This window comes from Rhea pennata, chromosome 1 (genome assembly GCF_028389875.1).
Source record: "Rhea pennata isolate bPtePen1 chromosome 1, bPtePen1.pri, whole genome shotgun sequence".
Lineage (NCBI taxonomy): Eukaryota > Metazoa > Chordata > Aves > Rheiformes > Rheidae > Rhea > Rhea pennata.
In genome coordinates this window covers 63,562,605-63,589,229 of record NC_084663.1, presented here as the reverse complement: position 1 = coordinate 63,589,229, position 26,625 = coordinate 63,562,605, and the positions used below count along the sequence as shown (strand labels likewise).

Here is a 26,625-nt window from a genome sequence, read left to right as displayed (position 1 = left end):
TTTAGTTTTGCTCTATCTCTACAAAATCCATTTGGATTGTAAAGTTAAGCAAGTTAGTGAATACCAGATTTAACATCACCCGTGCAACATTAACTTACCCCTTTCTAATGCATACACATTATGATACAATCTTTAATTACATCTTTTTTTCCCCCATGGATGTCTTGTCTTTTTCAATGCTAAGGGTGGATGCCACTCATTTAACGAACTCCATTTAAATCTTCTGCTATCTTTATCATCCAATGTGTGGCATATGTACTACTTACTCAGAGCATACAGATCTTATGTTGAATACAGAGTGATTAATTTCCTCATGGACTTTTCTATGGTGGTGTTCTCATTGTGGTGTTTGGAGTGGGGGGGCTATGTTTTTTTGTTTTTTTTTTTTACAAACATCAGTGAACTTATCTTCACAGCTCCCAGCTGAGGAATAAAGATAATAATCAGTATTTTAAACATGTCAGTATATTTTGGGTGCTCAATTTATGAAGCTTATAACCAGAATTTTTTGAGCACTGAGAGCTTTCCTTCCTCCGAGGACAGCTTCCAGGCACCTTGGTCTAGATGCAGTTTTCAATATTTCTACAAATTAGACCACAGGTGAGGGAAGCTGGACACATTGAAAATGGGGACCACATTGACATCAGATGGGGAAAATTTCATTTTTTGATCCCTCAGCTTCACAACAGCAGCTCTGGCAAAAAAAGGGGGGGGGGGGGGAAATCCAATTTTCTGAGAAGGGGTTCAACTGCCTTAATTGTATGACTATGTTATTTTATGTTTGTACTTCACTGCCAGGCTCAGTAAATAGCTTCCAAACTCTGCAACAAACAGCCGCCATCTGAGGACTGCACTATTTTATCTTTCAAAGGACATCTACCATGAATGGAAACAGAGTTTGTATAAAAGGGGGATATGGCCGTAGCTCTTACCTCATAAACACAAGATGCAAATGAATGGCAATTCATGGACAATTTTTATTTTGTTGTTTTCTCAGTGTCTTGATTTACTGACTTGAAGTTGTGAAGAAGGGAAAGCATAGATGAACTAAGACAGAATTAATCAGGGGGTCAGGAGCTGGATGGAGTGTAGCACCAAGAGAACTGAACTGTTTTGGAAGGAAACAAAATGACTTGCCAGGCAGAAAGCAGGAACACATGCAGATGAGCAGTCCAACATAGTCTTTTTCAATAAACCTGAGAGAATGGCCAACACTAAATTGCTTCACATAGAGACTGGCAGACAGATAAAAGAAGTACCTGAGTAAAAAGCACCACAGTATACTGTTGTTTTTCCAAAAACAAAATCCCCAAAATTCACTAGAGGCTTTCCACTCAAATTGCTGCTTCCTGTGAAAACTTACTCTTTATTATTTATCATCTGTCAACTATCAAAACCACAACGCTGTGGACACAGCTACTATGTTTGATAACCACTGCTTCTCATCACAACATCTCTAAGAATATTTTTAAACACAGGTAAATCAAGAAAGAACTTTTTCTATGTAAGTCATAATTAGACTCCCCCCAAAACTTCATCCCAAAGCAGAAACCATACTTTGGAAATGTCAGCCCAGACAGTTAAAGCTTAGCAAAGCCAAAAGCTGCTGAAAACAAGGTCTCCTAGTCAAATTCACTCAACAGAAGATATTATCACTGTACCAGCCACACTCAGACTGAATATTCATGAGTACCGTGGTAAACTGCATAGTAATTTGGAACCTATCACTCCACTTTTAAAGGTGTTGCTATGAGTTTTACCTTTTTCAACCACGTGATAGGACCTAGATGTGCCACATGCTCACAGGTAAATACTTGAAGGGGCTCCCAAAAGCCAGACTTGTCCCATTCTTTTTGAGTCCTGAGTAAATATTCAAGCTCTTCCAATGTCAGACGAGCAACAAGAAAAGCTTTAAGAAAAAGAAAAGGCCTAAATTGCACATGGGTAAGTCTTTGTTGAAAGGAGTTCTGCAGGGCTACAAGACAACTCAGTCAAATCATACAGGCTACCTTTAGCCTTCAGGGCCCTTCTGAATCTATTTCCCCATAGAAGAGAATACATCTTGGTTTTGCAAGTGGAGATTCAGCCTCATTCTGGGGGAGCTGGCAATGCTCTGCAGTCACAGCAGAAATCTTTTATGCCTCTTGCTTACTGTCTTGCCAACTTGGTAGTCAACATCCTCATATTCCAGTTTTTTCTCCTCTGAGCTGAACAAAGTTTCTGCATGAACTGCCTCCCACAGACCAGTTTTCCCCATGTGCCTCGCTAGAAGGACTACTGTTCACAGCAAACCACACTGTGAAAGCACCTCTGCTTCCCCAACTTTACTTTATGGCTACATTGCAAGCTCAGCCTCCTTTCCTAAATCCTGCTGCAGGAAAAAAACATTGCCTACTGCAGTGATGAAGGTGACATTGCTCTGAATGAAAGAGTTGTATAGCAAGAAGTTTTTGCAGCTGCTCAAAGCCAGCTACAAAAAGATGGCTCTCTAACATCACCATCGTTGGGCTCAGTGGAAAACAGTAGATATTATTTTTTTCATTAAAATTCATAAATCTCGCAATTTTTATAGAACCAGCAAAAAGAACCCAGGATGGCAGAGATGAGATATTAGGGCCAAAGAGTACTGACTCAGAAGCAAATCTCAGACATCTTGGCTGCCAATAATAATTATATTTTGTAAGAAGTGAATTTTATTCTTAAAGATACATCTACTACATAGATTGGCAATATATTAAGGCCTGAATAATTCATATTTTGCTGTAGTACATCAATATTCAGTTCATATATGCAGTCTTATAAAAAGGCACATCTGTAGTACTGTTATTTTGGTTGAGGTATCAGGTCACACTGCACAACCTCCATTAAGTTACTGACATATTTCAGAACACTTTGTTCATTCTCAAAGAGACTTCCTGGACGTGTGTTACATCAACAGTGTTTTCTGAACTAATCCACTTAAAAACAGAGATACAGTCTAACATGCTTTCTTGGTAATGAAGGTATCATATCTACAAAGCCAGTTCCCAGCTGCCAATTTGTTTCTTCCATTAGTCAAAAAAGAAGAACAAGGATTAGTAAAAAAATCAGAAATCACAGAAAATCATGAAAAATCATGATGGGGGGACTGGAAAGAAAATAGTAAGCAATGCCAAAAGTAGTACCTGCTTAGAAAAATCATATTCTCTAAAAATGTTCCTCCATTTTGGAACATGGCTCAGAAGACTGCAGTCTTCACAAATTTCATTTGGCTGTGAGGTCCTAGCTGAGTAGATTCATTTAAACCCAAAAAATAGAAAAGTACAAATGTGTGTGTGTGTGTGTGTGTGTGTGTGTGTGCGCGCGCGCGCGCGCGCACATGTGTGTTCGTGCACAGCAGCTGACATCTAGGATGATATTTAGATATGTTGGCTGCTCTCTCCAACAGTTTAGCATTTAGCTCTTCTAATTCTTTATTACCAACATTTTGCATGAAAATAAAGGCTTCAGTTCTTCAGAATTCACCTGTTTCTGTAATTTATTTTCCTACCTAAAATTTGAACACTGGGATATCACAATTGGTTGTTGAGGAAGTGATTAGATCACAATGAGAGGATTAAAGCTCCAGGTGGGAAATACGCGGCAGGAAAAGATGAATTCCTAAGCAAGGAGATCTAGTTTCCATGGAATCGTCATTGGTTTGTTAGTCTTAACAAAGACTGAATGAAAGAGGAGGAAAGAAAATCTATATATTTAAGCAGAATTGCTACTAGTGCTGGTTTTCTACAAGTTGAGAGAAGCTCCTTAATGATTCTTTTTCTTCTGTCAGCACTGAGTTGAGATCACAACAGCAGTTAGTTTCACACGCCATTGTTATTTTTCACTGAAAATTACAATCCAATATATCATACCACTAAAGCTGACATAGAAAATGAAGCATTTACAGAAACCTACAGCTTGATGTCTCTATTCTAGAGCACCTTTCAGAAGCAGGGCACCTTGAAGTGCTTTACAGCAACAGTTTAGATGCTCACAGTGTGGTGAATGCATGCAAGCTTTGCAGGTACAAAGCATTTCAGGGAAAGGCCGGTCTGAAGTGTCCAGCCAGGACAACTAGCCTGGTCACTGACAAACAGATCTCCAGTTCCTCCCACATATCTGGCGTAGGGCCAGAACAATCTCCAAAGTCCTGTATTCAAGAGAGTCTACAGTTGGAGACCCTAGGGGCACCTAAGCAGTTGCTTCTGACTTCCATGCTACCAGCAGCAGCTACAATAGTGAAGAGCTTGTGGAAAGCCAGGATCTGTGTGCGTGATACCTTGTTGCCATTTCCAGAAACCCTGTTCATAGCAGAACCGCCCCATTAGTGGGGTAGACTGGGGCCACAGCAGCCAGGCAGGATGCAGTTGGATTTTGAAGCTCAGCTCACTGGGTTAACTGAAGAAAGAAGAACATTTGAAGGGATCTCCTGTGCTTCCAAGAAGCCCAGTGTAGTAACAGCTAGGCAGGAGGACATCTCTAAGAGACAGAGGCAAACTTAGCATTGCTTTGAATATAGTGTCAGCATTGAATATAACAGGGCCATTCACAAAGTGGGACTGAGTGGGACTCAACCACTTAGGGCAAGCAAGTGACAAGGAAAGATGTCAGTGCCTCTAGAGAGTAGTCTATGCCAACTACTTTACAGAGCAGGGGAAAACAAAGAGCTTAATGTATATTTGATAATTATTTGGAGCATTCAGTCATGTACAACATAGTCATTATGGCTGCTTCCGTGAAAACTGTTGCCCATGGAAGACCTACGTTTATTTCTTTTGCTAGAAAGGCCTCTGGCATGTACCCACCCATCAAGAAAAAATGAAGAGTGCTAAGTCTTAATGACTGTACTCTGTACAATAGGTACTTTAAAGAAATTGGCCTGGGAGAAGATAATTCTTTTGCTTGATTCCAGAGAAGTGGACTAAGGAATAAAATTTCCCAAGGAAGACAAAAAGGAGAAAAAGAATTTCAGTACTCATAGGCATAAAATTAAAAGAATAAACTTGAATCCAAAGAATGACCACACCAAAGAATGCTCCCACAGGTTAAAGAAATTGAGGATGAGAAATGCACATGAAAAAGTTCTGAAGCAAAGAGCAATGCTGGCTTAGAGTGCTATGCAAGATTGTATTCTGTGCCTTGCATCCACTGCATGGCCCTGCACAGTGAACAACAGTTTCATGTCACCCTTCAGGACTGGAGTGGAGAACTCAGAACTCAAAGCAAAGGTTCTCAAGGGAATTGTCTTTTTCCCTAGCTCTGCCTCCAAAAGACTGTAGAAAGGGGAAAGGCTAGTCAGTGATGCTTAGGACTACAAGGAGTACTACCGAGAGGACTGGGTCCCTGGTAATCCAGCCAGATTATGGGAAACCTGCCATCCTGCATATGGTAGTCAAGCAGCCGGTATTCAGAGAGCTCCTGAAGAGCTAATGATGAATCCTATGGTCAGTATTGGTCTGGATATCCCTAAGACAGGCAGGTAAAACAGGAGAACAATGAGAGAACATGTGCATTGGAACGCACCAGAGAAGTCAACAGGGGAGCCTGCAGCCTGCAAGTGCAAAACATCTAGATTCAAGACAGCACCTTGCTAAGAGTAGGCCACCTCAGAATCCATGAACAGATACTCAGACAAGCTACCTAATCTCCTTGCATTTTCTGTTTAAGAGACAGTTACCTTCCTGAGAATTTAATTCGTATAACATTTTTTATTCACTCCTTTTTCTTACACTTGGTTAAACAGAGTTAGAGATGGACAGCTGTTTTTCCTTAGTTTGAAAACCTTGATAGATGTCCTTTCAGATGGGTTCTGCAAGGGAGGATGGGAGAGAAACTACAAGAGCTTTTATCAGCAGTGAGCCAGATGTCTCCATTATTTCTTCTCTTTTCAGTTGATTCTGTCATTTTAATATTTTTCTTTTTTTCCTTCCCTCTGCAACTCCAGTCAATATGATGTGCCTTCGTTACTATTGCTGTTAAAAAATTTTACTGCGTATCATGTATACTGTTGGTAAAACAGCAATAGTACTTTGTGTAGTATGTTTTTCACTAGAGGAAGCTGAACCATTTTCTACTGATCAATTATTCCTTGCAGCCCACTTCTGAAGGGCTTTATTATCCCCAGTTTACAGAGAGGTAAAATGACAGATAGGTTAATTAACTTACTTATGGTCATCCAGTGAGATAGTAACAGAGCTACGAATAGAACAGGATTCAACAATCCTCATTCCCAGACCCCTGATCTAACCACAGAGAAATACTCCTCTTCAGCCTTAATTTTTCAGACCTACCACTGATATTTTATTCTGACATACTGTCGAGCAGATCAGTCAGTCTAAATGACAAACATGCAGATGAGTGGAGATTCACTGCATTCCCCTCCTCACTTGCCTGTTCAGCTTCATATACCCCCTGCTATGTTGAACAGCTCATCTTCCATGAAAAATGGGCATGCTACAGTTCCTCTAAAGAACTGTCAATACCATTTCAAGCATCAGTCAGGGGCATCAGAGAGAGAGAGAGAGGGGAAGAACACTCACTCTTTCCCCAGGAGGCAAGAATGCTGCCTCAACTGCCCTGCTGTCTGGGAAGGCAAGGAGCTCAAGATGCAAACTGGCTTTGAAAAATAATTTATATTTTTCTTTTATGCTGCATCTCCCTCCCAAGAGTTTACAGTGATAGATAGCTAGAGTGGCAGTATTTAATAGCTGCATCTTTGCAGATTTCACTCTGAGGCATTGGTTTGATGAGTTTTTTTAAAGTCAGAATATCCTTCAAATGCCCACCCAAAGTCTGTCAATCTCTTAATACAACACATTCTCTCCAGAGGGATTTGCACTACTAGACATCTGCATGGCTCAGCATGAATTGCTGTGTAACAAAACACAATTGAAGTTCACAGATTAATCATGATCATCTAAAACTGAATAATATTCTAAATAGCTAATGCAATTTTACCAAATGCATAAAGGGTCTTTCTATTTGACTCAGTTGAAGACTATTTGTTCTCTAGTATCAATATTTGTAATAAGAAAATGTTACAGATTGTCTTACAGCAAGAGGTGCCTATTCTAATGTTCTAAGTTCTACAAGTTAGGACTGAGGTTGATTACTGTCTAATATAGAAACTACTCCAACGCCTCATTTTCCAAGAACCAAACAAAAGATCACTCTTCTTTCTTTGAAAGCATCAATAAGCAAGTGTCAAGCAAATTGATCTTATTTTTCTTTCTAGACATACCTTTGCCTTCTCAGGACAACTTCCTACTGGCTCAAGTGCTTTATTTTGTCAAAATCCTATCTTCAGGATGTCTTTAACACTGTTGTGACAGAAATATACACACAACAGCAACTAATCTGATAACTCCAGATCATTACAAGTTATTGCTAACTACTTGTAAAGAGGTTTCCGTGTGCTTTATTATGAGGTCTCCTCCTCTACTTTGCTGCTCTGCATGTGCTCCTTGCGTATTTCTTTGCTCCCTGGATCTCCTTCCATCAAAACAGTCCCCATGTGCAGATTGCCTGCTTTGTTTCTGAGTCCATGTCAATTCACTCTCTTTTAGCTGTTTTCCAGGGTTTCATTTCTCTTACTCACTTATCTGCCACTGATCTTCTAAATAATTGCTGACAAGTCCAAACACTTCACTCTGTTTAGAACAAAAAGCTCAAGAGGTTCTAACAACACGTGTATAAAATTCAGCTTATCACAAATCCTTTTCCTATTGTCAGTCTCTGCTGCTTCCTTCCATTCCCTGTTATTCTCACTTCTTAGTGTGTCAAGTCTAATTTGGGCTGTAAAAAGCTCAGAGCAAGGACATTCACTTTATTTGTCCAAAAGACTTCATGAATACATACCTACAGTTCTACATAAATAACATTGCAAAAGTCTGATTAGACAGGTGACTGTGCATAGCACTCTATATACCACCAGCTTCAGGAACTGGAGGTCTAACTTTCGTGTACCCTATCTCAGTAACTATCCCATCATTCTGCACTAGTGTGAGGGCAGACAGAGATGAATGAGTGGAATATACGATCCATGTCTTCCCCTCTCCTATCTCCTCCCCCAGTGATAACTAAAAAATTTAAGCAAAGAAACACCTTCTGTGACTAGACACACAATAATAAAGAGATTGGACTCCAGTTTGGTAATCATCCTGAATGTTAATCACCAGTAGCTGAAATAGGAAGGCAGCCACCTGCATATCACTGATGTAATTAATCACAGCAATGCAAGGTACAGTGCTGCTAGCCCGTCAGAATGGGGACGGGCCTGCCTAACCAGTTCTAACATCTCAGGGAGCGTGTCCCACACAACGTCCTCCACAGGGCCTCATAGAACTTAAACTCTCTGGCAGAGTCTGGGAAGGGAAAGGCAGCCCTCAGATGAGGTGCCCAACACCGTTTATGGCTTTATGGTTTGTAAAACAGACCTTATTCCACACCTGCAAATTTGCAGACATGTTGAGTTTGGACTTTATTGATTGTTGTGACCTTGATACACCTCCCTGAGTATTTGTACACTTCCTTGCGCTAGCACACTAATCCTGTTTTTGCATGCCATCCTCATGATATCCACACTAGTAAAAATGATGTAATAATGAAAAATACGCTGTTGTGAACATACATTCCTAGCCTCAGATTGAATAACATTTGGAGGAGCAACTGCTTTGAAAAGAAAAAGACATAGGAAATGAACTAATGAAGACCTATACATATACGAGTGCTTACTTCTAAGCAAAAAAGCTGTGTTGGAGCTCATCACATTCATAGCTATGCATTTTTGTGCTTGCAGGACAGAGGCAACAATGTGTGATCTCTGAATAAAAATCTTTGCACAGTGACTGCTTCCTAGTGATTCAGAGCTAAGATGGATAACTATGAGAAGAAAGCCAGTTTGACTACTCCTCTGTGCATGAACAGCCATAATTCTTACATTAGCCTAATCCATTCAATGCCTTTTATTTGAAACAGAGTAATTTTAGACAATCAGATACCAAAGTGATAATGTTGCATGAAAACAGAAATGGAATGAAGATCAGGTTCATTTTCAGGCCAACGAATACTCAAAGGGACATTTTTCAATGGTTTACGTGTCAAATTTCTGGGTTTGCGTAACATGCAAGAAGAACTGAGTATTTTCACTGATGAGGAGAAATGAGATCTAATTAACATTACTGAAACAGTCAGGGCAATTCACCAAATTGGAAAATTAAAATATTCTGCCATTATCCTTTTAAGAAAAATAAAGCCGTGTGAAGATGTAAGACAGTAACATTCCACATTAAAACACATCATTGTTTTAGAGATGAAGAGATAGTAACTTATCCCAATTAACCCAATTCAGGAGAGGTGGAATGGGATAGAGATGGCCACAGAGTATCAGACCAGTCATTCCTCTAATGTATAAAAAGAGTTATAGGAGAAAAGCCCCATATAGCCAATAGCCATGCCTCACTGCAGTTTCTAAAACTTATTTTCTGGGACAGAAGTTATTCTAGGCTACACAGGAAAGGTATTTTGGAACTCATCATGTTAAACAATTTAATCGTGGGACAGGAAAATGGTGGTTGCTTAGCAACTAGCAATCACAACCTGATTACAATAATTACGAGCTAAAAAGGACAGTCTCAACACATATACAGAGATGCTTCAGAAAGACTATCTCTCTCGAGATGATGAGAAAAACTGACACAAAAATACAGAGAGAAATATAAATAAAGTTTGAGAATTTTTATAAACTCACTATATAGTCTAAAAGCCATGATTCCGTAATTAGCAAAAAAGACCATTTTGGCTAAAGATTTGACAATCTTTACTCAGCAGCAAGGTGAAAACAATTCAAAGCTAAAAATACAGTGTAGAACAATGTGACAAGGCAAAAATATAGGGAAAATGTTATAAGAAATGAAGACTAGAGAAAATGCATGACTGGTGTGACCCTAAGGACTGTAAGGCAGGGGAGTGAGAGTACATTAAGAACAGAAAAGATGCCACTACTAGGCAGAAATTTTAACATTTTCTATTCCATATTTAAAAAGATCAAGGTTGAGGTACTTTATTATCTAGTAACAATGAAGTACTTTCCAGTCCCTTAATAACTAAGGAAGACGGCAAACGACATCTACTAGAATAAACATTTTTAAATTAGGATGCCTAGGGAACTTCCACATAACAGTCCTTGGAGAGCTGGCTAAGGAGATCTTGGTAAGTTGTTAATTTTTAACAAATCCTGGAATATGGAGGAAATCACAGAAGATTATGCCAACATTCAAAAAGGGCAAGTGAAATGACCTGGGTGTCTAGGTCACCAGGCTGATCAGTCCCAGGCAAGTAAAGGAAAGGTAACAGGAAATTAAGTCAAGGAAGGAGGACCAAAGAATAGCAGGATGTATAATGCTAGTCAGTATGCTCCTTTGGAAAATAAATCTTGTCAGACGAACTCAATTTCACTCTTTGATGACACTACTCGTTTGGTTTATAAATGTAATCACATAATTGTAATTTACTCAGATGTTTGTACAGAGTCTGATTTAGTACCTCCTGACACTGATTAAAAATTAGCATAATATAGTAGCAGAAAAGCACATATTGAGAGGGCTTAGAACTAGCTGACAGACTGTCAAAACCAGTTATGAACAGAAATTGCTATCAGCTGAGGTTCTGGTGAATCCCCTGGTGACCCGTGGCCAGGCTTGCAGCTAGCTGCAGTCTCCAGCAGCGACACAGAAGGCAGGCAGGCTGATTTAAGTGACCATGGCACGATAGCAGCAGATTGGTATTCCTTGTGATCAGCTGGACAAAACACGTCGTAATACCCAAAGACAGGAACTTATGCACACCAAAGAAACCAAGGGCCATACACACAGTCGGCAACTAGGGAGCCTTCAGGCCTCCACCTGCTCATCCTACGTGCGACACGACCCGGGGGCGGCGGTGAGGGGGCTCCCGCGAGGGTACCCCGAGGCACTGTCTGTCTGATCAGCCAGGCCGCTCGCCTCGTGTTCCAAGCACCGCCAAGGGACGTGACGCCGCGCAACGGCTCCCAACGGCTCCCAACGGTCACCGCCGCCCCGCCCCCACCCTCGCCGCCGCGCGCGGCTCACCCGCCGCGACAGCGCATGCGCCTTGACGGACGCGCCTCCCCCGCCTGCGTCGGTCGCAGGGTTGGGCCGCGGAGCAGCTCGGAGCGGAGCCGGGGTTGGGGGGGAGCGGCGGTACCGGGGGTGAGCGGCCTGGCGGGGACGGGGCTGCCCGGCGAGCGGTGAGGTGCGGGGGGCAGGCGCGGTCCCGGGGCCGCGCGTAGTGCACTTGAGCGCCGCTTCCCCCCCCCCTCCCGAGGGGGAGGGGGCGGCCTCTGCCCGCGCCGCGGGGGGTTCAGCCCACGCGCGACCTCCGTGTCCGCCGAACGGGGTGCCAGGCCGCGCTGGGGGCGCTGCCGCGGGTGGCCGCGAAGGCCCCGAGCTGCAGTTGTGGCCTGCGGCGGGGCGGTGGAGTTGGAGGAGCCGGGGCCTGCTGGAGGGCAGTGCTGGCGTGTGCCTCGGCCCCTTTGCTCTTCTCTTGGGACTGTGGGGCTAGGCCAAACTTATTTTCCCTTTGTGGTCGTGGGAGAATCGAAAATAATTCTGCAAATGGAAAGGAGGATTTATATCAGCCTCTGTGCTGGTGCTGAGGAAGAAGTGGTCTGAGAAGCCAGGGGGTCTGAAAGAAAAAAACATAGTATTAGACTAGAAAACAAGGCTTTGAGTAGCAATGAGGAGTAGAGTGCAGTTGAAGAAGCACTGAGTGGTGTTTTTGCTTTTGTTTTAGATGCAGTGATTAGCAGTACACTGTTAGAATAATATCCTTGCTGTAAGTGCCAATCATGAGACCTTTCTACTAGCATGTTGCCGAGTTTTACGTGATCATAAATAGCTGTGGCACTTGGGAGTTTCCAGCCTTTACTCTTCTAATCTCTCAAGTATTCTTAGACTGGCAAGGATTAGCTGAGTTCTTCAACCTTGGATTGGGCTATTTACAGGATTCCTTTTGGGAATCTGAAGTGGAAAGCTAGTCCCCCAGACCACTGGTTTGCATCATCTTGGAGCTAAAGGCATTTTCATTATAAAGCCACAGCAGAAAGAGTTTAGGCAAACTTTATGTTAGAGTAGACTCTGACAATGTGGTGAAGAGTTATGGAGAAAATTTGTTTCTTCACCTCTCAGTGGAGGTGTTTGGACAGTCTGTTCTGAAATGAACTTAGCAAGCTTTATTAATCCTTCCCCTTACAGTAGATGTTCTAGCTGAAAAGCTGCCCTGGAATCATTTGAGAGTTTCTATCCTTTCACACCAAGGCTGTTGACCTAACTTGAGGTCTCTGATACTTTGCATTCCCTTTGTTACTCTCTTTCACTCAGAATAGTTGTGTTTTTCTTAGACTTGGTTTTCTTTCTGTTTCTTCTCTAACGCTTTGCTAACAGAGCTAACAAGAGTGAATCAGAGTAGATGGTTGTACCTAAGGACCTCCAGTGGGTAGAAGTGCATGAGTGAGGTTAAGAATACTTTAGATTCATGTTACTAAACTATAGGCTCCTTGTTATCTTACTAAAATTGATTCAGCCCTGTCTTGATGATTGTTTGTCCCTGCTCCATGCTTTTTAATATTTCATGCTCATCTTTACTCAGCTATGGGTTTCTGGAATCAGGTGTGCAATACTACCTTTAAAAAGATTTTTACGTTTTAAATAAATGTGCACATGAAAGAATCCCACTTACTGTTTCTGGAGACTTACAGTTTATTTGAACAGACACAGTACAGCCAACATAACATTTAAAATACTTACAGGGTCTTGTGGGTCTTATTCTTGTCCCTTGCATCCATAAGATGCAAGCTACTGACTCTCCCATATGGGAATCTTTTGCAGAAAAGGATTTTGGCTTCCCCAGTAAAACTAAAACAGCAGAACTGGGCAGTTCTAATCCTTGTCAGAATTTTTTTTCTTCTGTCAGTTTTTGACAGGGAGCTGAAAACCAACATCAGCGAATGGTGTGGGAAAATTATTTCCTTCCTCTCTTAAAAAGGACAGATATGAGAGGAGACTGAAAAGTGAATGGAGAGAAAAGTTGATGGAAAAGCTCAAGGAAAGGGATTTGAGATGGAAAAGTCTGTGTTATTCATATGGAGAAATGTGATTTTATTTCTTTGTACAGTTAGTAGGACATTTTTTTCTAGATGAATGAAGCTCTGTAACAAAGCCTGCTTCATTTATAAAATGTTTTCATCAGCAAAATGTCCGGGTTGCTTCCTCAGAATAGATAAGTGGTGTCTATCTCATGCCTGTGTAGATCATATAAAGAAGCCAGAGGGCTTCACAGCAGGCCCCATTTTTAGCAAAGTTCACATTGCGGTCATTTGTGACTGGAGCAAAAAGCTAGCTTCAGGCAAGCTAAGTGTGAGTTACTAATAAGCTATCAATGATAAGATGCCATTCAGGGTAGCTTTTTTTCTAGTTCATACGGCTTTCTATACTGTCCTAGTTAAGCTTCTAATTGTAACTAAGTTAATGTAAAAATATGCTTTATATGCAGGGTTATGTGTGAATAATTAGACTGATTTCATGCAAGGAATGTAAGACTTCCAATATTTGATCAGTGTGCCATGAATTGTTTTGATTGTCTTAAGTCTGGGATTGTTTGGGATACTCATTTGTCTTAAAGAGTTGTGCTATTTTTTTTTCCTTTTTTTAGGAAACTGTGTATATCTATGTGTGTCCACTCTTTCTTGGGAAATGTCCAGTGTTTCCAGTTACGCCCAACGAATGGCCCATCTGAGTGCTCGGATATTTGGAGAAATGACCAGGCCAACTGACACAAAATCTATGAAAGTAGTGAAGCTCTTCAGTGAGCAACCTTTGGCCAAACGGAAGGAGGTCTACAGCTGGTATCCTCCTCACAACACCTACTATGCCCTCATGAAGAAACTCCGCTACTTTGGTCTTTACAGGTGATTACTGTGTTCATGGGATGGGAGCAGGACTGGAGTGGGGAAGGGGGTAGATGTGCGTTTTGTTACAGTTTTCTCCATGAGGAGAAGAAGAACTGTTGAAAAAGGTTTAATTCATAATACAGTGTATATGGAAATACACAAGTGACTGTTGTATTCATAGAGTCATAGAATTGGTAAGGTTGGAAGGGACCTCTGGAGATTATCTAGTCCAACCTCCCTGCTCAGCAGGGTCACCTAGAGCATGTTAGACAGGGTTGTGTCCAGGCAGGCCTTGAAGATCTCCAGAGAAGGAGACTCCACAACCTCTCTTGAGGGCAAAAAAACCAAAATAAGTGACTGCTAAGTAATTTTTTCCATTTTATTCTATGAGTAGATGATGCCCTCTTCATACTTCATTCCTGAAGCCACCTGAGAGCAGTGTCATGTGCTGTAATTACAGCTCAGCATGCCTCTCTCTTCTCTGAAGTTAATGACCTGAACTTAGTACCTATCACAAAAACGCGATGCACTTGCTAGATTGCTGAACAAGATGAGAAGGGGGAAAATTCTCATTCTTGTCTCTTGCTGATATTTGTATTCTCCTGCTTAAACACAGTGGATCAATACATACAGTGTAAGAAACACACACACATACATGCCATTTCTTGCTGAAAAGAACAACCTTGTTAGTTCTGAAAGTACTGAGCAAATTATTCTGTTCACAATCACTTTTAGCAGTAACACTGTACTACTGTGAGGTTCAATATGGGCTTTACTGTTACAAAAAGGTTGATTTTTTTTCCATTATTGTACAGTTCAAAGAACCTTTCGCATCTAGATAAGCCAAAAAATAACCCTTTCCCCCCGCCCCTTATCTATCTAGAGATGAGCATCAAGACTTTAAAGAGGAGATGAGACGGTTGAAAAAGCTCCGTGGGAAGGAAAGACCAAAAAAGGGGGAAGGAAAGAGAGCTGTCAAGAAGAAATAATGTCACTTCAGCAATATAATGAACTTCTCTGGAGATGCTAGGGAGATGCTTCATCTGGAGATGCTGTAATTCAGGTTTTCTGTTCCCAGCTGGAGAGGGCTTGGCATGTGAACTGCATATGGGAGCTGGAGGAACACACTGTAAAATGCTGGAGTCTGCCTTGTTAGTGCACTTGGATCTGCAGTTTTATTGTTTTGTGAATTTCTATAGTTCAAATATTCTGTATATTGCAGCATGTTGATTTGTCATGAGATCCCTCTCTTTCCTAAGTAGTAACAACAGAAGCAAAAAATAAAAGTGCTCAGTTTTTTTATTGCATACATCTGTTGCCTCATCTCGTTTTTTCTTGATCTTAATTTTTGCCAAAGTTGTGTTTCTTTTTCATTTTCTGTTTTACTTTCTGTAAAAAGTGTGCTCTGAAACTGTGCATCTCTTTATTTCCAGACCTTGTAAATTTAGAAGAATAGCCTTGTGGTGGTAAAGGGGAGCTACTCAAAATGCAGAGTGGCTGGGGCAGAAAGTGTTTGCACAGTTAGTTTGGGGTATGCTTGATGTCACATACAGAGGCATCCTGAAATGCATACCAATACTAAACTTCTACTGGTATTTCTAGACCAAGCTTGTTCAGATGTGTTATTTGAAGGATTCTGTATGATCATTGAAATCAATGGATCTAAATAAATTCATAACAGCTTAACTACTTAACTACTTTATTTCACCAAGATTAGTAACTCAAGATGTGCTGTGTTAATGGTGTTTTTGGTGAGCTGTGTAGTTCCTGCTCAGTATTCTTTACCAAGTGATTATTGATACCTGGTTTTCTAAGCTCTGAGAGAGATGGATGTGCAGCATTGATGTTGTGGAGAGTGCCTGAGTTCTTACCACAATCAACAAAATTTTGTTGTAGGAGTTGGTAAAATACAAAACTGCTCTGTCCTGTAATGGTAAATTTCTTTTTCTAATTTAAAATGCTTTTAGAAACTTCATACATTTGTTCAGCAGCACTGTAATGTGCCTTTGCTGTTAATGTTGTAGGCATGAAGTGTCGTAAATTGTACAAAGCGTGTGATGGGGTTCCTGGGACATGGGGTACAGTTGATGGAAGGCAGCCCTGTTGCCTTCAATTCTTGTTCAGGAAGGATAGAGTGGCATGGAGCAGGGTCCTATGTAAGAGAGGGTATTGCCTAAAGAGGAAGGATGCTGCTGCCTGACATTTTGTATCGCACTGTGTCTGTGAGTTGATAAGATGTTCTATAATTTTGTTTGGTGGAGAGTAAGACCAATCCTGAAACCCTACAGTAGAATCATTGTGGCAGTTGTCCTGGACAGCTGGTGCCTGTAGCTACAATGGCTTTCTCAGCTAGAACTTTTCTTCTAAAATTAAACCGAAGATCAATAAAAGCGTTTTCACTGCAATTTAAAGAGGAAAAATCAAAAGTATTTTTCCTGTTCTTCTGAAACACTTCAAGTCTTAACATTATGAACAAGCAAGAGAGAGAAAGTGTACACGTATCAAAAAGTGATTTATGGTTCTGTTTCATTAAATGTGTAGCTTAAATTTGGCATGTGGCTCAAACTGTTCATGCATATATGTATAACCATATATAAATCACTTATGACTGGCCATGGTTATGCTTCTGAATCTATTCTTAGCCTACTGCAGAAGGAGTAAGCATCCACAGAGCTTACTGAAGGCAGTGAACACTACAGGTATTCTGTTTCTTGAAAAGTGTGCGTTGCTCGGCACAGATACGGAGTCAGCAGTGTTAGATACACAGGCTTAGGGATCTGTTCTTCCTTATTTGTTCCAAGACACCTGGCTTTATGGGTTTTGAAAAGTTCTAGTCATCAACAGGAAAGTGAAAGGCCTGTTTGGCTTCATTTATGGTGATGTCTATACCCTGAAAGAGCAAACCTGCTCTAGATTCAAAGCATCACCCTGGGAACATACTTTGGGAAGATACTTACAGCAGTATATCCAAAAATACAGAGGAAGAGAAGAGAAATTGTTGGAAGTGCCTGAGAAGTAAGCAGATGTAAAACAAACAAGGATAGCAAATTTTTTACTTTCATCTTTTCTCCGCAGTATTCACAAAAATAAAGTGTGTGGGGTGAAGTAATTTTAAAGAAAAATGATAGTTCTTATTAAAGCAGTACCAGGACAAGAAATACTTCCCCACCTAACTTTTCATGATTTTTTTCTCTGTACTACTCACTTTCTAGAATTACATCTGTTCAAAAATGGCTATTCCCCCTCCCTTTTCCCCTCAAATAATGAAGATGCAGCCATTTTTGGAGCTTATTCTAGTGTTAGAATAACCCATTGTTTGCTGCAAGTGGTTATTGTAACTATTTTGTTCTAGAAAATACACATTTTATCCACTCTATATCTAGGGTAGAGAAGAAAACTGGCACTTTTCTACCTAGCTCCTTTCACTCTCTGTAACAGTCCGCTATCCTATGCTCTGTCTTTAAGAAAGTAATAGATAACTGGCCTGAAGGAGACTATCTTTTCTGAATCACAGGGCTGACATGAATTGGAGTTCAGTCTTGAAACCTCGTGCCAGGTATTAACTCAGTGTATATTTAGGAGAGGAGGGAGAGTTTCAGCCATATTTGGAGGAATAAGGATGAGTGTACTTACACTTTTTATAGCTATCAGCCTATGTCTGTTTTATGTACAAATAATCAAATTTAATTAGATGATTTTTTTTGGCTTTCCCCTCACAAGATTTTTCTCACCATTTAAACTCTGCAGCTGTGCTCTGTTATAAAATTCATTCCTTCCCTAAGGTACAAGCTGACTGTTCTTGGAATATGTTTACACAGATGCTTCAATTCCTGATGAAGAGTAAAGATCCTAATTTCTTCTGAATCTTGAACATGTTTATTAATGTAATTTAGCTGGTAACGCAAAAAGCCAGTGCTGCTCTCTTTAAAGGGGAGCAGCAGCAGACAAAGGAGATGCACTTTGAAATCTGTTGAAATATAGCAGAGAAGCATTCGTTATACAGTGTTCCTATGTGCCAGCCTACATCTCCAGCAGTGTTATATTTTGACAGAAACAGCATTCGTGAGTTTAGGTGGGTATTGGCATTAGGAAAAAAGTTTCTCTTAATGTGGAGAAAGTTTATTCTGTTTTGCTTATGAGAGCAAGGCACTGAGTTTACAGAGGTCTGTGAAATGCATCTGACTTACCAAGTTGCTCTATGATTTTAGACTAATACTTTCTTGCTTGTGCTTCCTCAAGAGTAAAATCAGAATAATGATCACTTACGAGTAGTGTCATGAGGGTAAGTGCTTTTAGGATGGGAATTTGCCCCAGGAGAACCGTTTGTAAAGAGCAGCTTAGTTTGGCTGTAGTAGGACTTGTGCCACTGTGTATTCTGGAGCTTTATTTCAGAGAGCTTCTTTCATGCAACAGTTGATGATGATGTTAACATTTGAAATAAGCTGTGGTAAGTTCTTGTATACACGGTTCTGTTTTAGACGTTAGAGACTTCAAATGCTAAACACACCTGGATTTGAGCGGAAACTGAAAAAGAAATGGATCAGCAAATATTTATAAATATTACTGAGATTTTAAGTATGCAGGCCTCTATGACTGAGTCTGAAGGCCGTTTTAGCATCTTTCACAGTCAAAAGAGACTGTATGTTTTGGTAAAGCTTCATGAATTGGAAAGGCTGCTTGGATGAGAGAAAGGCTGTGTTTTGTATTTTTTCTTTCTTTCAAAGCACCAAGAATAATAGGCAAAGAAAACAAGTGCTATAGAGATGTCATTAATTTCTTTAAACTGAGCTCCTTTATGTGACTATTTGATCGTGACACTTCTTGTACAATCTCTTGGGAGCAGATTCTGGAAACAAAAACCTTCAAGGAGACTCTCAATATGTGATCTTGATACTGAGACATGTTTGAGAGCAGAAATGGTTCCTGTTTACCTCTTCAAGAGGCAGTTTAATTTCTTGAAACAACTTCCACTAAATGTCCAAACAACAACAGAAAGCTCAAGGGTTCTAATGAAAAAAAACAGGGGGGTTGGGGAATTTATTAGGAATGTAAGAGGAAGCAGAAATGAAAACGATAGCCTGATCATAAATCCTGAATTTAAGAAATAAATGATCTGTGGGGGCCAGCTGGGGTAGCATGAAGACATTTTAATCCTTTTCTCTCCTTCACATTTTCTTGTCCTTTCCCTCAAGTGTAATAGTAATATATCTTGAGTATGTGTAGAAAAGGGTAGACATGAAAATCCCCAAAAGAATTTGCTTGAGAAGGCTCAATAAGAGCAGAGCATAGCTTTAGTGTGTCTAAATGGAGAAGAGCATGACTGTAGTGAGAAGTTTGAGGGCCATAACCACCATTCTGGATGAGGAATTATTTAGGGTTGTCTAAGGGGATAAAATGGAAATCAACAAGATAACGATCATGACTCAGAAGTATCTGTATAAATAACATGTGATGGGTGGAAAACTAGGGAAAACTCCACAAAGTGAAATATTTAGAAAACTTGAGAAGGCTCCTGAGAAGCAGGTTGTGCTTCTATTGTCTGAGCCAGTCAGCGCTAGACTGAGTGAAGCGTTATAAAACATAGCGCAGAGACCACTTCTCTCCTAGAAGAGGAGGCAGACTGGATGACCTCATAGGGTTTTTTTTCATATCTAGCTTAGAAGGGTCTATGAAAACAAATCTCTCCAAGGGCTAAAAGGGGATTTTTATATCCATTATGTTTTCTGTCTACACTTGAAAGTACTTTACTTTATCCCAGCGCTCCTAAAGCTGTCTGTAAATATTTCATGGAGTTCAGAGAGTCTCTCCCACTTCAGTTGTTGTTTCTGCTGGTTTGATGTTTGCCTCACAGGCTTTCTAGTAAATAGGCCTTTTAACGGTGTTAGCAGTAAAAAAACACCTGAGCTCCAGAATGTCTAAAAACATTGCACTGCCACATGCAGTGATGTTCGCTGCGAAGACATCGTGTTAAATGCCTTGTATTTCTGCATTTCTGTTACAGCCTTGCCTGGCTAAAAATGAGTAGGGTTGCTTGGGAATAGACTTGCAGAAATGGATGTCTCAAATCTGACTTCAGATTCAAGCACCTAAAGAAATGGTCTGACTTTAGAAACCTTAGAGTATTCAGCATCTCAGACTGATATCGGTGGGACTCTGAATAAAAGCAAAGTAAATACCTTTGGCTGATGTAGATCAGGACTTGATTCACTAAAGCACCTAAATGTATGCTTAGGCTTTATCTATATTGCCTGTTGAACAGTACTGATTTTAAATACGCAGCTCAGATGTGGCCTTAATTTTCTTTTCTGCCACAAGTACCATAAGTTCTGTAATTAATATATACGTGTAGGTTAACCTATGAACATGTAAGGCAAACTTCTTAAAGGTTGAAATGCAATTACATAACACTGATACAACTTTAAAATCTAAATAAGCAATGTGATATAAATCAAGAAACTCAGCAAAGCCGTGTTTAGATTTCAGGGAAGCTTATCAGTGGTCATGGTGTTTTATCTTTGAATGTGTGGTCTGAGGAAAGAGAGTGAATCCTCTCACTGAGTAGCAGTCTCCTCAGGACCGGATCGGTGAGACAACATCTCTCCAGACAATCTGTCTCGCCTGCTCATGCAGTAGTTGCTGCCTTGGTGATACTCAGTGTTGTCGGGCCCTTCTGCGGTATGTGTTGTCTGCGCTTGGGCACAGCACAGTTGTGTGTGGCCCCTTCCGTGCAGAGCAGCTCTGCACTGGCCTTAGCCATGGCCAAACTTCTTCAGCAGAGCCGTTGACAGTGTGCTTGGTCAAACTTAAGAGATCAGGTAGTAACTGTGGGTGAGGAACACATATTTGGTTATTAACAAAAACACGTATCACTTGCTGTGATGATATTAGGTTATGCAGGTATTGGAGTCCACTGGCAAGAGAACTGCAAATGTCTTGGAGAGAGCTTTGTCTGCTCATAAATGGGATTGGTACAGCTGAAGGATGCTGTACTATGATCTAGGGGATGCTTTCTTATTTACTGCTGGCAACCATTACAGACAAAGTGCAAAATAACGCGGCATGGCTAATCCAGTATAACTGTATGCTAATAAGGTTGCGTGTGACAAGCAGCACCAAAGAGCTGCTGAGAGTATTTCCAAGGAAGCCGTAGGCAAGGACAGAGATCATCCAGAAAGTGTGAAGGTATGCATTCACAATCGAGCTAGCTAGATTACAGACAAGATTATGATATGTTTTTAAATTATTTTATTTCATTCTGAGATGTCAAAGTCTATGTTGGCTTTCTAATGAAGGAAACAAGATCTGGCTTCTGTATGAGCTGCTGTTATTTAGCATTACATTTAGTTTGTGGGCATGGGAGTATTATGCATACCGACTCCAACCTGAAGCAGTACTCAGCTGGCTTGTTCAAATCAGCACATTCAGATCAGAGAACAGCCAGTCAGTGAGGCAGTGCAAATGTCACCTAGGCAGGCAACGTTTCCTGTGCGAGTGGGTGGGAGATTATTGGTATGCAGGCAGTGTGAGGCAGTGGATGTTATTTCTTGGCTGTCTGTCCTACGTGTGCTTTGGTGCAACTGATGTGCAAGCGAGCATTGTTTATAAGTTCTAAATTTTACAAATACTTTTTAAACAAACAGCCTAAAATACGAAGTAATAATTGGACTAGGAAACTTCACAGTTATTACTGACAGCTAGAAAGTACCACTCTGTGGCCTCTTTACTTTTCTGCTCTTCCACCTAGTCATTCTGCATATATACTGTGATGTTTTCCAAGACTGCTCCATTGCCCTGAAACCAGTACAGCCAGTGGTGTGAACAATCTCTATATTCTCAAAATTTTTGATAGTATAATCAAGTTTATAAATCAACATTAATGCCCTCTGAGGATAGATAGCAGGATATTGACTAGGCATGCAAACCACTTAAAAACAAGGTAAAACTGGGATCTAAGCCTGGCAGAACTCTCCCAGAGGGGAGTAGTAGAAATTGTATTCATTTACGAAAACAAATGTGACTTCTAGAGAGAGGTCATATTATATTAAAAAGGAATAACCATGTCCAAGAGCCTTTAGCATAACCACAAGCTTCAAGCAATCAATAGCATCTAAAGACTTTGAAAGGTCATTGAACATTGCACCAGAAATTTGCCTTTGGTCAACTGCATGCTCACAGGAGTTATGAGCATATAGCAATGTGGTTCGGAGAGTCTCCTAACCCCAGGGTGCCAGGCAGGCAGCCTGCCTCTTAAAAGAGACTGTGTCTGCAAAGCTTGTGTTGGTTTGGTGACGGTGAGGGTTGAAAGTCAAGGATGGATTATTAACTGTGATACTGACTTTGCCAGCCTAAGACATTGATATTTAAATACACAAATAAAACATATATGTATATTATAAGCATTCATTTAAAAAGATTACACATCCTAGTCAACCTATCTCTGAAGAACAACTGTTAAAATTCCAGCAATGCGGGATATTGCCCTGGAAAATCATGAAACAACCAGGTAAGTGTAGCGAGTAGAAACTGTAAAGCAACACAAGGCTGGCTGGCTGTACCTTTCTAGTAATGGGCTTGCCACAGTCTGAGGAAATTTTATCTCATGGGGTACCCAAGCACAAAGCACGTCCTTCTCACCTGGATTTCTGCTTTTTTTTTTCCCCTGTGGAGATCACAGTTGGATTTCCCAGCACAGGAAAGAACCTGATCATGTGACAGGGATCTTCCCCCAGCTTAATATTCACCCTCTGAAATTTAGGGTCTCCTAAGGAAAGTGAATGTTTCCCTGGAACTCTCTAAGGATGTGTGTACTGCCTCTTTAAATCTGTAGCACAAAAGCTGGACAGGAAAGGACAGATTTTAGGGAGAAGTTCAGTGAGAAAGCATAAAAAAGGGAGAGAGGGAGAGAGAGAGAGATTGTGCAGATAACTTCAAGGCAACGTAATTTATCTTATGCTGAACAAACATTTTGTTTAATCTTTGACGGAAGCAAGACTCTGATTTGGTACCTTTTTATGTAATAATTTGTTACACCAGGTGATTTTGAGGATGAAACATGATGAGGGGAGAGGGAACAAGCCATCCAGAAGAGAAGATGAAGTGGAAGGGTAATGCCCACTCACCTCTCATAAAAACAGTAAGGGCAGTATTTAATCTGTTGCTTTAACAACCATGTAGTGACCGCAAAACATCCCCTTTCCCAGCTGAGATAGGAGAGATTGTCAAGAAAATCACATTCCCAATATCTTTGATATGAGTCTCAGAGAAATTCCCATTGATTGGTCAATGCGTTCTCACTATCTCACGTCAAATCTGTGGTTTCTGCATTTGATTTATTTTATTGATTTAGCCTTTTCTGACTCTTACAGTTTCCTTACTCCAGGCCAATAAGAACCCTAATGGACATTTTCTGCTCTGTGAAGAGGCTAGAAACTGAAAGAATAAACTGAGTGAGCAGGTACATTTAGTAACTAAACTGTTATTAGATCAGAGATGTAGAGAGTTACCAACCTGTCTGTAAAGTGCTGGAGAATCAAATTGCAGCAGCTTTTGGGGTAAGGGGAAGCTCAGCTAGCCTCGGTATTGGGAAGGAAAATCCTATGACTGGAATATGATTGAACAGTAATTTTCTAAAGCAGCAAAATAGCTCGTTTGACATGGAATCCTTTACTTCCCTGTCTTGGAACTTGCTCAATCACATTAGGTCTGTTTTGTGCCTAAATGGGATGGTTGTGAGTTACAAAATGTGATTGTTCACACTGGAATAATAATGCTAGGAATCTAAAACTGTTTAGTCCTTAAAGCTGATCAGCTTTTCAATCCAATCAATAATCAAGCTTATCCAATACAAGGGGCTTAGAAATCAGATACCTGAATTAACTGAATACATTAAAGCAATGTCTGGAGATTCTAAATCAACAGGAGGGTCTTGACTAATTCTCTCAAATGTGAGATTTGGTCCCTGTTTCAATAAAGCATATTAGGCAGGAAAATCAGTTTATCCTATCCCTTTATTTCCCTATTTTTGCCTACTTCTTGTTTCCTTGCATCTTCTCTTCCAGTTCCCCCTTCAACCTCATTCTCTCCTCATCTCCCCAATCCCTCCCTCTCCCTTTTCACTGGCTGCTACTTCTGTTCTCTTAACAGTGATTTCAGGACTCAAGTTTTCTGTTCAGGGGCCCTTAGGTCTGTCAGTATTTTGAAGTAATTTATGCTACTGTTCTACAAAATTTGTAGCTTTTTTGTTTCTGATGCTAGTATGCAAGTGAAGGCAGGAAGCCAGCAGAGAGAGAGAGACAGACCACTGAGGTTCAGCACACAGATTTCTGGACCATGCAATCACTACTAAAGAAAGGAAAGGAAAGGTTGGCGTTTTGTTCCTGGGATGCTGAAAAACATACAAGGTACAGAAGGGACATGTGTGCAAAGCCACTGCTTCGTGTCAGTCCCGTCACCTTCCCAGTTCCTCCTGCACATTGCCTCAACAGGAAAATGTTCTGCTGTTTATCTGCTGAAGGACTGGGCTGTAATTTAGAGAAACAGAAGAGCAATAGCTTTATAAACAAACTTCTAAAATAAATTAGGCTGAGGTGAAATGAAAGCTATGTAAGTATTCCCAATATCATTATAAGAATATCCAAAATATGTTATTATTTATATATAAAAGAGTTAGATCGATGTTGCTTTAAATGGAAGAATGGAAAATTAATTAAGGACCATGCAGATTTAGATTTTTTTCCCTATCTCCTTTTTTCTCCTTCCTAATCTCCACCCATCCTCAAACTTCTGCTCATGTACTGAATTCAAAGACAAAGAACTACTAAACCTCTACGAACTTTTTTAAAAAAACCAACATATGGATGAGATTGTTCAGCTGCCAGATTTATATCACCACCTGAATATTACTTAATTTCTCACAGAATGTATGAATGTTTGAGGTTCAGCAGTGTCACAGAATGGTAAATTTCCTGAACTAAAAGTTTCCAAGAGCATGAAAAGCTGCTATTATATTTTACCAAAGGGAAAAATATATATATATATGCTCTGTGCAGGAATAATAACAAAAAGCAGACTTGTTTTTTTGTCACCTGTCATTGGAGCAGTCAAACAGAGAATCCCTAGGAATACCAAAAGATGAACAGCATATGTTTAAATATGAGTGGGATAATATGCCTACATAGGTGCTAAAGAGAACTGAAAGAACTTCTGGGTTCATTCCTCAAAAAGCTTTTTCAACATTTATTAGGTATATATTACTCCACCTAGTAATCAGAAAACAGGACTGAACTCTGGTCATCAGCCTACTTTTTGCTCTGCTTCAGATTTTCTGGCCAAGGTTACAGGGAACACAACTGCTGTCACTAGTATCTCTGTTCTACCATTATCTGTATTTTTCCTGTTAAGACTGAGAATTAACTCATCTACATAAACAGTACTATTGCCCTGGATAGGTACACAAAGTTGTGCTCTTCCACTTCATCCTCTGGCATTGAAAAGTGACATGTATTTTTCAACATGCGTTAGAAAAGATCTGTAGTTATTTTCATACAGTATCTAACTTATTCCAATATTTTCAAGTGTATGTGGGCCAAGCACAAATGCTGCAATGTATGGAACAGATACTGTTTTCCAATGTGTGAACAGGATGAGTAGTATTTGACAATTTGGACAATTTTAAGAGCATTTTTAAACTCTGAAAGTTTAAGAAGGGTAGAATTTTCAAAGCATTTAAAAAATCAGGTTGAATGCCCTTAAAGAACCTAATCCATTATACCACTATGCAAGTTGTATAACTTTTTGTTAAGAAAATTAAAGGCTGTGTTACACCAATGAATTGTGAAGCTTCTGTAGTTTTTTTTTTTTTTTTTTTTTGATATTGAGATACTATCTTCAATCAAAAGGAAATCACAAGTGAATCCCACGTCAGTTTTAATCTAATAGCCCTTCTGGACGTTCTGTGTTTTTTTTGGAGTATCTCATTAAGATGAATTCATCTCCTTGGGGAGGATAAAGAAATGTTCAAATGTTCACAGTGGGAAAGATGCCATCAGGTACCCTTCTTGTTTTTTACTAACTCATTGAAACATTTTTCTCTTGAGGTGTAAGTGTGGATTAGATCAATAAAATGTTTTGATGGGCAACAGAGCTGAAGTGTCTGTATCTATTAACTAAACTTTTTTATGATCTTATTTTCAAAAAATTGTGATGATGATTGAAAAACAGTGCATAACTACAGGTTTGAGGGGAGGTGCCAGGTTTTATATTGCCACAATACCAGATAAACTGGCTGTACTGCATTGTAGGAATCAGATACACTCAGTGTCCTGAGTGGCCTAAGGATTTGATAACAGAGAATAGTCTTTCACATCTACATTTTAAGTTTGACTTTGACCTCTGTTGATAATGAAAAGTAATCTCTGTTAAAGAAGTTGATAGTATCAGTTCTCAGCAGATAGGATTTCTTATCACCAAGAAATAATCTTAATAATGAATAATCTTCCAGCATGATAGATTAAGCAGAGATCAAAGATTCTACCATGTAAAGGAGTATGAAATTATATTTATTACTAGGTGTGGATTCCCACAAACAAAAAGAATATATAGCATAACTAGGTTTCTGCCTCCTTCCTATGAAACTGTTATTT

General features: G+C 40.1%; 1 protein-coding gene across 2 annotated transcripts; it reads left to right on the top strand.

The window, feature by feature from the left end:
• Positions 1 to 11,159: 11,159 nt before the first annotated feature.
• MRPS33 (mitochondrial ribosomal protein S33) lies at positions 11,160 to 15,293 on the top strand. 2 transcript variants are annotated; one of them, XM_062569914.1, is made up of 3 exons: positions 11,160 to 11,246; positions 13,747 to 14,002; positions 14,868 to 15,293. In XM_062569914.1, the coding sequence occupies exons 2-3, from the start codon at positions 13,788 to 13,790 to the stop codon at positions 14,971 to 14,973; spliced, it is 321 nt and encodes a 106-aa protein (XP_062425898.1). In that variant the 5' UTR covers positions 11,160 to 11,246; positions 13,747 to 13,787; the 3' UTR covers positions 14,974 to 15,293. The 2 variants fall into 2 exon arrangements, with proteins under 2 accessions (XP_062425898.1, XP_062425907.1); XM_062569923.1 differs by having other exon boundaries at positions 11,216 to 11,289.
• The last annotated feature ends 11,332 nt before the right edge of the window (positions 15,294 to 26,625 follow it).